Source organism: Notamacropus eugenii, chromosome 2 (assembly GCF_028372415.1).
Source record: "Notamacropus eugenii isolate mMacEug1 chromosome 2, mMacEug1.pri_v2, whole genome shotgun sequence".
Lineage (NCBI taxonomy): Eukaryota > Metazoa > Chordata > Mammalia > Diprotodontia > Macropodidae > Notamacropus > Notamacropus eugenii.
Window position 1 is genome coordinate 234306905 of NC_092873.1, and position 14730 is coordinate 234321634.

Genomic DNA, 14730 nt, shown 5'->3' on the forward strand with positions numbered 1-14730 from the left:
TACATTTTACCATGAGGAAGGAGTTCTCTTAGATAAACACATTGGAAACAAAGTGGCCTCAGTTGGGTTTTATGATCCCAAGCTATGGGCATCTTCTTTCCATAGCATGTCTCTGTGATTTAAGATAAGGAAAAAGTCCCATCACCCAGATAACAGACATCCTGTCCTAAACAGGCCTTTGAAGTTGTTTGACTTAACAGAGTTTGACAAAGCTGAAGTCACACCCCAAGGTAGCTGTGCTTTTCTCTTAACACTAGGATGCTAGAAGAAGGGTCTGATAAGGAAGTCCCATTTGCCCACCAAAAGGCATCCTCTCAACAAAGGATACTATTAGGTCCAGGCTCTTCTTAATTCAAACTTTGGCCCTTATTAAAGTCTAAAATTTATATTAAATATTATCAATTAAAAGGCTTTATATATGTGTATATGTATGTATAATGTAAAGTAGTTTAAGAGAGAGAATACTAACAACTGGGAGAATCAGAAAAGGCTTTATACAGAATGGGAGAAATCATATAACAAACCTAACCGTAATATACAAGAAAATGATCTGCTACATTCTGCGACTGAATTCCATAGTTCTTTCTCTGGATGAGGAAGACATTTTGCCTTAAAAGACCAGTGAGAATTTTTTTAAGTCCTTGCATTGCAATGAAGCCAGGAAGACTATCTTCTTGAGTTCAAATCTGGCCTCACTTACTAGCTATGTGACCCTGGGCAAGTCATTTAATCCTGTTTGCCTCAATTTCCTCATCTGTAAAATGAGTTGGAGAAGGAAATAGCAAACCATTCCAGTATCTTTGCCAAGGACACCCCAAATGGGGTCATGGAGAGTCAGACACGAGTGAACAACAATGAAACAATAAAGGGCAAGTGTCGCTCCAATTTTACAGATGAAGAAAGTGAGACCTGGAAATAACTTGCCCATACTCACAGGGCAGGTAAGTATGAGAGTAAAGGTTTTATACTGGAGTCAGATTGTATTAAATTTTCCGTGTAAGTATTTATACCTCAGGAATTGGCAAAAGCTCCAGATCAGGGCTTGATTTGTTTTGTTTATTATCTAGACTTAATAAAGTAATGGAGAAAATGTTCATAATGAAGATTAAACTGTGCATCCTACTTACATACTCTTTACCAGAGAGCTGGTTGTTGAACATGTAACAGCAAATTCCAGCTTCTGTGACAGGTTCAATGTCCAGAGGAGAATTATTCTACCTACTGTACTTCCTCTCACTTTCTGAGTGACTCCTTTTTTTCCTCACAGTTCTTCTGGGACAGTCTCAGACATTTTCCCAAAGTTATGCACTTTTTTTTGACGGAGGCTAAGAATTTTTTCTCTCCTGGGAATTCCCAGGAGCCAGGAAACCAACATGAAAAAACCAGAATTGTCTTAACACGCCTAGGGACATCTAGTCCCCTTAAAATAATCCATGGCGATAGACCTTCCAGGGAGGAAGACAATTACATATGGACAGGAATAAAAATAAGTATTCAGTACCCTTAAATGCCCTGCATGCCACTGCCATCCAACTGCTGTCCAGCAGTGAAGGACAGAGTACAGGACTGTGTGAGTGGGGTGGGTCTGGGAATCCCTCAATACTATAGAGAAAGGAAAATGCTAAATACCACAGATGACAATCATGCGACCCCCTTTCCTCTTCCACCAGAACCATGTCATTTGGTTTCTCATCTTTCTTGGCAAGTGGTTTTTTTATTCTCCTTCCTTCCTTCCTTCCTTCCTTCCTTCCTTCCTTCCTTCCTTCCTTCCTTTCTTCATCCCTTCTTTCCTTCCTTCCTTCCTTCCTTCCTTCCTTCCTTCCTTCCTTCCTTCCTTCCTTCCTTCCTCCCTCCCTGCCTCCCTCCCTTCCTTCCTCCCTTCTTCCTCCCACCCTCCTTCCTCCTCCTCCTCCTCCTCCTCTTCCTCCTCTTCCTCCTCCTCCTCCTCCTCCTTCTTCTTCTCTCCCCACCTCTCTCTCTCTCTCTCTCTCTCTCTCTCTCTCTCTCTCCTTCTCTCCCCCACTCCCTTCTTCTCCCTTTTTCCCTCCCTTACAATACTTAGTAATTGTGCTCTGGTCAATTAAAGATCCTTTAGGGGATAAAACCTAGAAGCCAAGGGAAACATTTAAATATGAAAAACAAACAGGTATATGAGAGAGAAGGACATGAACTTGTCAGTCAAGAAGTCAACAAAGATTTGTTAAGCACTTGTACTGTACTAAGTGCTGGGAATACAAATAGAAGGAAAAAGGAAAGGTAACTCTTGCCTTCAAGGAGTTTCTATTCTAATGAAAATAGAGAATACTGGATGTTGAAAAGTTGAAGGAGTAAAGGAGAAAGTATTTTGACCAATCACAAGAAGGGGCTACAGGAATAAAATTTCCTCTTGTCTTACCACTCTCAGATTCATCCTGGGCTAAAATAAAGAAGACATTTTCTTATAGGGTAATTTTGATTCTTGGAAAGTTGCAATTCTCATAATTGGCTTTTACTATTGCTGAAGGATGTAGCAGTTTCTACGTGTGTGCGAAAAGAGCTCTTGGCCTGCTAATCATCTCAGGATCCCTGTGTGAGAGGCAGGTAGCAATTCATACAATCACATTTGAGATGTTGTGAATCAAAGGCCAAGAAATAATTTGTCAGAAACTACCAAGCAAATGAAAATAGTCTAGGATAAAACTGAGTTGTCTGAATGACTTTTACTTTCCTTTCTACAATTTTTATTATTACTAATAGAACTATGAGAGACAGTGTAGATAGTGGTTAGACATCTGGCCACATAGTCATAAAGACCCGCTTTTAAGTCTTGCATCCTGACTGTGTGGTCCTAAGCAAGTCATTGAATTTCTGAACTGCCCCCTTCAACTCTTAAACTAGGAATGGCAGAAAAGGTGTGATATATGTTGCTGTGGGAGGATTTTCATTAGGAATTCTCTGTACTGATGAAATTGGGTCTGGTGAAAAAACCAAGCATACAAAACTAATACAACTATTGTTCCTGAGAATGGTTATTATACTGGAACAAACATCCATTTGATTTGTCTTTTGGAATTGCTATAGTGTAGTTCTAACCTCCTAGATGAGTAGAGTTACTTGGCAATTGTACCAGAATGACTTTATCATAATGTAGTTTATCTCTAACATGACCTGATTTGGGGGAAAATGTATTATAACACTGCAGCCAATCAATCAATTTATTTTATTCTTTGAGTATTTGAGGATGGGGTGGCCAATGCTGTTGGCAGAGAAGACAATTGTAATGCAGGCAGTTGATGAAATGATTTAGATTAGATTAGTGGTGTAGGACGATGAGGAAGTCAGAGATGAGTTGAAGGTAACTTTCCCAAATTGGTAGTAGTTTGTAAGACAGATTGCCTATTAATAGTAAATTGAAATGTGACAAAATGCAATACAAGAAATGGAATGCGTTTTAAAGCCTTGAAATGAAGTCACTCCTCAGATCATAAGTTTGTTTTGTTTTATTCCTATTTAGTCTTTGGAATCAGTTTGACGCCATCCAGCAGATAACCGCACTCAGATCCGTGAACTTGGTCAGACTCTAATTGATGGTGGGATTCTTGATGACATAATCAGTGAGAAGTTAGAGACCTTCAATAGCCGATATGAAGAACTGAGTCACTTGGTAAGAATACATAGTACTCGTAAATGATGATGATGATGAATTACTGTTTCAGTTTAAAGGAAGAGCAATGAAGGAAAATAAAGTTTTACCATGTAGGTAGTGGTCAGCCTAAGTCATGCAAAATCATAAAGTAGACCTGACTGGGTTCTTCTTGCATCAATCAAAAGAACTTTGACATTATTTTTATCTCAAACATTCTCTTCATTTGCTTTTGGATATTGTAACAGCAAGCATCCTGACACACATCTAGGATGATCTGCTGGCACATGTTCTTAGATCTGCTGTTCTAAGAAAAGCAACTTAAAATTCTACTTTAATGACATTCACCAAAAGAGAAAATATAAGCAGAGAAGCTTCCACCTGTCTGACCATAAGCAATACATACATCAGAGATCAACAGGCAGATCCAACTGTCTGACCATTACATACACACATAGTTACTAGAGAGAGAAGTGCCAGCATCTGGCTTTTCAAAGCTAGGGGGGCTCCTTATCAGTTATCCAGAGTCTCATCTGGCACATGAACCTTCTTTCAAATAGTAAGCCCCAAAAGAAAACCTTACCTCAGAGTATGTATACAATTTTCAGAGCCAGAGGGCATCATGACCTTCATGACCCAGTGCCTCATCAGAAATTAACAAAAACTGTGGACCTTCCTACACAACAAACATCCCCTGATCAAGCTTCCCTGAAAGGGCTCCACATGAAGGCTATTACTGGGCAAGGAAGATCTTTAACTCTCATTAACACACATATAGAACTTTATACTCTTAACTGGACAAAATGCATTTTTCTATTCAGCTATTAAGGTTAAATAGTGTTTGTTCCTATGAAAAACAAAGAGTTCAAATCATCTTGATCAATGATACATGTGAATATATCATTAAGTGCCTTACCTGTCAGCAGTACAGATATATTTCATTATATACTTCTGTGCGTTGTATGATAACGGGAAAGCTACATTTCACTATTAAGTGGTAGAAGTATTTAAACTTTGACAGCAGATGTTAGTAACGATGTATAAAATGTATTGAAAAAAGCAGAATGTGAATTTCCTTGATCTAAAACAAACACTGAGCAAAACACTATTTTACATGTATAAGCATTTATAAGATACTGGAATTATATATGCTTCCTTGAAACTTACTTACCTGAAAAACTTCATAGAATTATGTTATGTCATTTTTTCCCTATCTTGAGCGTTTTGCAAACCATAATTTTTACATATGTTTATAAAATTGTTACTTTTGGAAACATGTATCTAAAACCCCAAATAACAATAATGTGCTTTAGTGACACCATAGAAATTATCCCTGACCAACGCACCCATTTTTCAGTACAGTTCTAGAAATGTTAGCAATAACAGTAAAACAAGAGAAAGAAATTAAATTCATAAAATGAGGCAAAGAAGAGACATGACTATTCTTAGTTGTTAGTGATATGATCATTTATTTATAATATTCCAGGGAATTAGCAAAGAAACTAATTGAAGCACCGAGTACCTTCAATGAATTTCCAGACTTCACTTTAAAACCACAATCAACAGTATTTCTGTACAATTAAAAAAAAAGTCTGAAGGACCAAACAGAAAGTAAATTTCAAAATAACGACAAAATGTATAAAATATTTTGGAGTTATTCTGTCAAAGCACAGCTAATATTTGTACAGCTTGGAATAAAAATGTTTCTTCAAGAAACAAAAGATAATATAATTGGAGCAGTCAGTGCTCATTGTTGGGTCATACTAACATAATAAAGGTGATAATATTACCAGAGTTCATTTGATGATTTGATAATTAAGAATGAGCAATCGGATACTTTATCAAATCTAATTGAAGTTGTAACAGTTCACTTGGGAGAACAGATGACCAAAGATATCAAGGTAAATAGTGCAAAAAATTGAGGGGGAGAGAATAGCACTTCTTATTATGTTATTATATTATATATACATGTATACGTATATATAAAATATATATATTACATTATAAAGCAGCTGTCAGTGAAATTATATTTTACTGTTCAAAAAATAGAAAAAAAAGGTATCAATGCAGTTGACTTGACAAGGTCTAATCAGAAATACTGGGAGCTCACTTACTTATGTATGGAAAAGGTGAAAGCATAAGGAGAGGAGCCCTCATTTGCTACTGGGAAAATTGGAAAGCAGTTTGGTAGAAATTAGGCTTAGACCAATATCTTGTACAATAATGCAGAATAATTTTCAAATAGATACGTGACCTGAATATGAAAGATAATACCAATGGAATGTTGCACAATTAGGAGATCTTATTTACCTTTCATAGCTACAGTTGGTAGATGAATTCTTAACATAAGGAATAGATGAAACTGACCTGATAAAATGAATAATTTTGATTATGTGAAATAAAAAAGCTTTTGCACAAACAAATTTAATGCATACAGTTTAAGAATTGGAAGCAGTCAACTGGGATCTTTTTTTTTTCAATCAAATCTCTCTGATAAGGGTAGATAGCCAAGATATATCATGAATACAAATACGTAAGACCAAAAGCCATCTGCTAATAGTGAAAAAAATAATAATTTTTAAGAAAAATTTTAACTATTAATAACGAATATTGTAAACTTTTAAGAACTGTATCAAAGAATGTTCAATTATCAAATAATTTAAAAAAATGAAAGTCAAGATAACTCTGAAATTTCATATCACACAGTACCTGAAAAAATTGGCCAATGGTAACTCATATTTTTCCTGCCTTTCATTCATAAAAATGACTTCCCAAAGTCATTCTGTTTTCCTTAACAGAGCCAGAATTTGAAGCCAATTGTTTTGTCTCTATGTTTTGCGATCTTTATTCTTATACTTTGTTGTTATTTAATGTTGTTTATAGAAGAAATCTAATGTTTTGAGGGGTAGTCTTTTATGGTTTGCTAAGAGAAAAGTACAAGTATCTTTTTTTTGTTACAACTCAATAGCATCTTTTCAATGAATGTTCTTGGATGTTAATTACGTCTCTAAATCAAGTCATAGCTCTCTAAGCGGTGATGCTTTGGCATCTCTTTCTTCTTTTTGTGACCTAGAATGTGTGGATGCTCTTGTATTCTGATAGTTATACCTAACTGAGTGTCTGCTGAGTTTCTTAATACTTTTTCTCCTCTATAGGCAGAATTCAGACAAATTTCTTTGGAAAAGCAACTACAGACCATGAGGGAAACTGACCACATGTTGCAGGTCTTGCAGGAAAGCCTAACTGAGCTGGAGAAACAACTCACCACCTACTTGACAGATAGAATAGATGCCTTCCAGGTTCCACAGGAGGCTCAGGTAATTCCTCAGTTATGTAAAGTTTTCTTAGCTTTCAAATATTGGTACAACGAATGGTTCCTATCAGTTGCTGGAGACAACATGTTTGATGCAGATGCAGCAATTTCATAATGCAGATCTTCTATTTTTATTACAACTTGTCAGGTCCAAGAGGCTTTATACACACCATGTGGGCAGCTCTTTAGAGCTTGTTTGAACTTCTCCTCCTATTAAGAACATATGGGAAATAATAATTATAATCACTCCCATTTATAGGGCACTTTAAGGTTCACAAAACAAAAATAAGGAACGTGGAGTTTTCAGCTATAAGAGATTTTCCGATCATTTCGTCCATCTTCCTCATTTTTGAGATGAGAATACTGAAGACCAAAGAAAGGTGTAATACTTTCCTTCAGGTAGCATGTGCCACACTTGAGATTTCAAGTCAAACTGAAATGACTAAAAGTATTGAAGGGAGATGAGACTCTCAACTATACAAACTATTGGCTCTCTCCTCCTATACCACCCCTACCACCACACCATCACGCAAATCTTTTCTTAGGATTGTTACAAGAAGAAAAACATAAATGAGATTCAGATTCCTATTCTGTACACAATGTTTGTAGATGTGGCCAAGGCCTTTGACACTCCCAAATTAGGGAAAATTATGTCAAAATTGGATTGCCCAGAGAAGTTTATCAGTATTGTATGCCAGTGTCACGATGGCAAGTTTGCCCAGGTTGTGGATAGTGGACAATGCTCTTGTGCCTCCCCAGTCACCAATGGAGTGAAACAGGGCTGTGTGCTTTCTCCCATGCTTGTTAGCATGATGTTTTCAGCCATGTTATCAAATAATTTCAATGAGGATAAACACAGTCTCAAGGTCAACTACCGTACTGATGGTAAGTTCGTCCATTTGAAAAGGCTACAAAGCTAAGACCAAAGTGGAGGGAGTGTTGGTGCATGATTTTCTGTTTGCAGATGATTGTGTACTCAATGCAACCTCTGAAGCTGAAATGCAACAAAGTATGGATCAATTCACTGCTGACTGTGCTAAATGTAGCCTAATAATTAACAGCAAGAAAATACAGGTGCTCCCTCAGCCACCATCCATATGCAGAACTATCGGTTGCAACAAATGGAGAAGTTTTGAACTCTGTGGAAAAGTTCACTTACAATTGGTAGTATATTTTCCAGGGATGTACACATTGACAATGAGGTCGATGCACGCATTGCCAGAGCTAGCTCAGTGTTTGAGAGGCTCCAAAGAAAAGTTTGGGAGAGAAGAGGTATTAGACTGACTACCAAACTGAAGGTCTACAGATCCATTGTGCTGACCTCATTGTTGTATGCCTGTGAAACATGGAGAGTCTACCAGTGCCATGCCAGGAAACTGAATTGCTTCCATTTGAACTGTCTTGGGAGGATTCTGAGGATCACCTGGCAGGATAAGCTACCAGACTCTGAGGTCCTTGCTTGAGCGGAACTGCCAAGCCTTCAAACTATGCTTCAGAGAGCACAATTCCAACGGGCTAACCACATTGTTCAAATGCAAAATGTGTGTTCGTTCATCCTTTGTTGATGAAGAAGACCATGCTATCAGAGAAATAATGACATGACTTGCACTTAACTTTGTTTTGAGGAAGGACTGTGCAGGTCACCAGCCTTACTTCTCCTCCAGAATCATCTGAATCCAGTGACAAGATACACATCAAGATGACTGGAGATGACCCAGCATGAGGCAAATGGGGTTAGGTGACTTGTCCAAGGTCACACAGCTAGTGAGTGTCAAAAGTTGGAGGTGAGATTTGAGTCCTCCTGACTCCTGTACTGGGGCTCTATCCACTGCACCGTACGCTTGCCAAAAACTGTTTCATGGAGAAATCACATGGCATAGGCGATCACATGGTGGTCAGAAGCAGCAATGCAAGGTAACTCTCAAGGTCTCTCTCAAGAACTTTGGAATTGGTTGTGTGACATGGGAGACACTGGCACAGGACCGCTCAGCATGGTGTGCCCACATCAGAAAGGGTGCTATACTCTATGAGCAAGGCAGAATCAAGACAGCACAAAGTAAATGTGGGATGCGCACATTTGGAGTATCCACCCCCAATGTTCATATGACTATCTGTGCTCAATCTGTGGTAGAGCATTCCAAGCTCATATTGGTCTGATCAGCCACAGTCGGACACACAGAAATGTCATTTTGTCATGGTAATGTCATTTTGGTCCTCTTCGAGAACGAAGGACAACAACCAGTTTGGTGATAATCAAGTAATTCTTGAAATGTTGGGGACTGGAAACTTAGAAAGAACCCTACAGATGTAAGACAAAGAAACCTTTTGTAGTGTCAATAATTGCCTCCAGATTTGTTTTGGAAACTAGCATCTCTTTAATATGGGAGTTTTATTAGATTGGCTGCTTTCAAGATTATTAACAGGACAGAAAGTAGAAACAAGATAAGGCCTTAAGTATTCAAAAATATTGTTAAAGAATGGCTTTAGGTTTGGTTAAACTTGCCCTGTTTTGGTTTTTTTTCTGTGTCTTCCCCATACATCGTTTGCTTTTGAAGTTGTACCAATTTAACCAAGACGAGCTTACTGTTCCATTTATTCAAGTGGCTACTTCTCTGATCAACTACTTGAAAAGCTTCAGAGGCAGGGAAGTAACACTTTCCTGATTGAACTGGGGGAAGAAGTCTCTAATTAAATAGTGAGAAAAGAAAATTAACATATGCCCAATCTATAAGGCCCTGGTCTTTATTAGATTTAGGCAAGTAAAGTAAAAATTCTTCATACACTTGAAGGAATGATTGAGAAAACTGAATGAAGGGGAAAAGAGAAAGAGAAAAACACCTCATTTCTCATCCCATCTTCTTAAACAAGATTGGCTTAGATCATAGTGCACTAGCTAATTTTAAGACAACCTTAATCTTCTCTTATTGCATGTGGCACAATCCCAAATTCAATTGGCTCTGCAGAGTGGTACAATACAGTTTAATGTTGTATTGAGAAACCATATCCATTCTTTGTTGCAGGGTATTTAATCAGGCTGATCTGTGACTATTCAGTAACCCATTTTAAATGCAGTTGAGAAGAAAACTGGACTCAAATGATTCATGCTGAGACACTTTATGACGTCCTACTATTTTTCTTCTGTAATAAAATAATAGTTCATATTTCCATAGCCCTTTGAAGTTTACAATGTACTTTTATCACCATTAGCCTGCGAGATAAGTCATGTATTATTACCTATTTCCAGATGAGGAAATTGAAGTCTAAGCCTGAAAGGTCTAAGAGATCTGCATAAAGGAAGGGAAATCCAAGTTTCCTTATTGCACATATGACATTCTACATTTTGCATGTCTGTAAAGGAGATATTCAACTTTTCTTGGCTTTAATTAATTGATATTCCTTTATCACCTCTCAAATATGTGCCAAGCACTTGGGATTCAAGGACAAAATGTAAACAGTCTCTGTCCTGGCAGAAATCAGAATTTTTAAGAATGCAAAATATTTATAAAATATAGACAAGGTTATGGGTTTGGGAAGAAAACAAAAATAGCTGGGGTGTGGGAGAAGGGCAGAGAATCTAGTAGTTCTTGTGGAAAATGGCACTTGAGCTGAGATTTGAAAAAAGCAAGGAATTCTAAGAAGTAGAGATGAGAAAGGAATACATGCTAAGCATGCTAAGGGATGGAGTCAGGAGATAGAGTGCTAATAAGAGGAAAAGAGAGGAAGCTAATTGAGAAAGCTATGTGAGGGCAGACAGGCCCTGGGGCCTGGGGACAGGATTACTGGCCTCAGGCAAGTGGCTTCTGGGCTAGCCCTCAGGTCCTTCTCTCTAGCCAGGCTTGGCAAATCAAGGTGGCCTTGATGATGTTTCCAACACGACTTTTGATGAAAACTTCAAACCTGTGTCTCTGGGAGCCTATCAGGTTTACAGCACCCACTGGTCTGAAGTACCACATGTGAAACCTAGACCAAAGGACTCCTTCCTCTCTCTCTCTCTTCTTCAGACCTCTTGGCTATTTCTGAAAAACTGGCCATTCCAACACTAGAGCACTACTGCCACTTCCGGTGGGTAATGGCAGGAGGAGATAGTCCAATCGGGAAGAAATGATGAAGAAAATTAATGCATAATGAGGTTGGAAAGGAATGTTGGGGGCAGGTTGTGAACGTTTGGCAAAGTGAAACAAAGGAGATCTGACCCTAGAAAGTCACTGGCCTGTCTGCTAAATAAGGGAGGAAAATTATGAGGGGATAGGATGTGATGAGGAGATACTTGGGGTGGGAAGCTGGTTGAAGAGGCAACAGTCCAGGTAAAAGGAGATGATAGCCAGAAACAGGTCATGTAAGTAAAGAGATGGGGAAAAAATAAAAGATACTGTTAAAACAGATTTGGCAACAAACAATTTATGTGGTGTATGGGGTATAAGAGAAGATAAGGATAGACCGACATTGGGAAGCTGAATTGTCTGGATAAATTATGGTGTTATCAACATGAAAAGGAAAATTCAGAAGATGAGTTGGGGGGTAGGAGGAAAGATAATGAGTTCTGATTAGGAAATGTGGAGATCTGGACAAGGAAGAATTTATGACCAAACAAGAGACAGAGAGCATTATGGGATGCAGAATGGATAATTTTGACTACACTTAATTAAAAAGTTTTTGCACAGACAAATCCAATGCAGTCAAGATTAGAAGGAAAGTAGAAAGCTGAGAAATTTTTTTCTTTTGGAGAAAGTTTCTCTGATAAAGTTCTAATTTCTCAAACATGTAGAGAACTGAGTCAATTTTTTTAAAGGTTACAAGTCATTCCCTAATTGATAAGTGGTCAAAGGATATGAACAAGCAGTTTTCAGAAAATCAAAGCTATAGCCATACGAAAAAAATGCTCTAAGTCTCTATAGATTAGAGAAATGTGAATTAAAACATCTCTGAGATAATACCTCATATCTACCTATCAGATTGGCTAATATGACAGAAAAGGAAAATGCTAAGTGTTGGAAGGGACATTGAAAGATTAGGACACAACAAATTGTGGTATATGATTGGATGGAATACTATTATGCTCTAAGAAATGATCAGCAGGATGAATCCAGAAAACTCTGTACAGACTTACATGAACTGATGCAAAGTGAAGTGAGTCTAACATTGGACACGGATCCAACAATACAGTGTGCTGATCAACTGTAAATGACTTAGCTGTTCTCAGCAATGCAATGAGCCAAGACAATTCTGAAGGACTCATGATGAAAAATGCTATGCGTCTTCAGAAAAAGGAACTGACAGAAGCTAAATGCAGATTGAAACATACTATTTTTCACTTATTTTATTGGCATGTGTGTTGGTTTTTGTCTGTATTTTCTTGTACAACATGACAAATATGGAAATATGCTTTGCATGATTACACATATGTAACATATATCAGACTGCTTACTCTCAGGAAGGGAGAGAAGGAAAGAATTTGGAACTCAAACTTTTGAAAACCGAATGCTAAAGATAAAGAAAATTATCTTTAGATGCAACTGAAGCAAAAATAAAATATTATTAAGACTAGGACTTGAAAAAAAAAGGAAATGAGGGGTTCAAGATGCCTTCAGGACATCTAATTGAAATGTTCAATGGGCAGCTGGCAACACAAGACAGGAAAAAGACATTGTTTCCATCTAGTCTTGTTCCTTAGGTCCTTTCCATGGGAGCCGATCAGGTCAACAAGCTGAGGCAGCATTGAGAGAGAAGGCCCACAATATAGCCAGGGGGTAAAATCACCGTTAGGTAATGCGATATGGAGGATAAACAGCAAAGGGAATTAACTCAGAGGTAGGGGAAGTAGGTAGAAAGTCAGAGAGAAGAAAGTACAAAGAAGGAGAGGTTAGCCAACGGTTTCAAATGTTGAGACAGGTCAAAAAAGTACAAGTTTAAGAAATTTAGCAATAAATAGAGTATTGGTAACTCTGGAGTAAACAGTTTCTGTTGAATTACGAGGCTGAAAGACAAATGGGAAAAAAAGAAAAAGATTAACAAGAGATCCCTGCTTTTGGAGGGGTGGATGTGAGCAGAGATTCCAACGTTTAGGTTCTCAGGTATCTCCTATCCAGGGATGGGGAATCTAACCCTCGAGGCTACATGTGGCCTTCTAGGTCCTTGGTTGCTGCCTTTCTTTTATTAAGGGGATTTGTTCTGTGAAGTTTGGATTCAGTCACAGGGCAACACTTGAGGGCCTAGAGGGCCACATGTGGCCTGGAGACCACAGGTTCCCCACCCTTGGATAGAATACTATTCCAAAACACACTCTGCTAGCTGATATCCAAGGTCCCTCTTGTTCATTGCTTCTACATAGCAATTCAAAACATATGGGCAGAAGGAAACACAATGAAGTTGGTCTCCCCTCTAGATTCCTTAAATCCTATAGTTTATATTCTTCTTTGCTTTCTCTTCCCCCAAAATCCAGTAACACTGATTTCTGATCTCTTACAATCTAAACAAAGAGGCAAGGCAGGATATACTAGTATGTACACTGGTATGTCATTCTGTACTGAAACACAGGTATATACTATAAGACAGGGTATCTCCACTCAATGTGGTTTTTCCTAGGTTTCTTTGCATCAGAACCACCTAAGAAAAATAAATTGCCTCAGAACACATTACGTTGAAGAAAGATACTATTCATAGCAATGTATTTTGTTAACTAATTGACCAGAGAAAGACAAAACTCTAAATAAATCAGTAGAAGAAGAATAAGGGTATTTTTTATCTTCATTTATTTTTGCCTTTGTATTCTCTAACTTGGTAACTGGTGCACAGTGGGCATTTAATATACATTTATGGAACGAAATGGAAAATTGACTGCATCTATGAAGCCAAAAGAAAGTAAAACTCAAGTACATGAAAGAAAACTTCTGCAAATATGTAATAATGTTAGAACAAAATAAAATTTAGTTATTTAAAACTGAAATAGTCTCAGAGAAAAATGTGATTCAGAACTGTAGAGAATGTTTGATCAAAGGTGGATAGAAAAGTATAAGCATTTCATTGTTCAAAGAAACTTAGGTCAATCTGAATTCACCCTTACTACTACTTCCTAATATTGAGAAAGAATGGACTTTTCTAATGAGCTAACACTAATATTGCAACACAACACATAATTACCAAAGTTTAGAGCTTCTTTTACCTTTTCAAAAACCTGCATAATAACAGTGTTAGACTTACAGAGGGGATAGGGGAAGGAAACTGAGTATTTTAACTACTGTTAAAATACTGTCCAAAGCAAAATTAAATGTTAAACCATGTATTTGCATGTTCACATAATTATTTCAATTCTTTGATGATCTATGATCTCACTGACTTATATACTTTTTCTAAAAACTGCTAATCACAAGCTGTTCAAAAGCCTTCTTATCCTACATAATTCTTGTCAATGGAGTTCCATATTAACAGGGCCCTGGCCAATAAAGTCCTAATCTCAGAGTATCTATGTTGTCTTCTGCCTGGTGCCAACCCATGAGGAAGACACTTAGGATTCTACTTTGGGAAATCATGATGCTTGAAGTGATTAGAAAAGCCCTGTTCCCTAATGTGGAGCCTGCACATCCTATAACTGGTTTCGATGTGCTAACCAGAGACAGACTACTGATTACCTGATGAGTGAAGAAAGGTACATTGAGAAGATACTAGAGCAGGCCAAAACAAGTCTTTTGCCCTTCCCCTTCTACCATCTGCTGGCTATGTATGGGCATGGAATCATACTGTCTCCCCTCCTGGAGCCAAGAACACCATCCTTTGCTTTTGCCTACTCATATACCCCAGA

At 37.8% G+C, this 14730-nt stretch overlaps 1 protein-coding gene across 2 annotated transcripts in view; it reads right to left on the reverse strand.

The window, feature by feature from the left end:
- Positions 1-3681: 3681 nt before the first annotated feature.
- LOC140526954 (utrophin-like) overlaps positions 3682-14730 on the reverse strand; it is a 73876-nt gene continuing 62827 nt past the window's right edge. The window contains exon 14 of one of the 2 annotated variants that reach the window (XM_072643570.1): positions 3682-7145. In XM_072643570.1, coding sequence (XP_072499671.1) covers positions 7121-7145 — 25 coding nt within the window. In that variant the 3' untranslated portion in view covers positions 3682-7120. The other variant, XM_072643571.1, reaches the window with a different exon arrangement.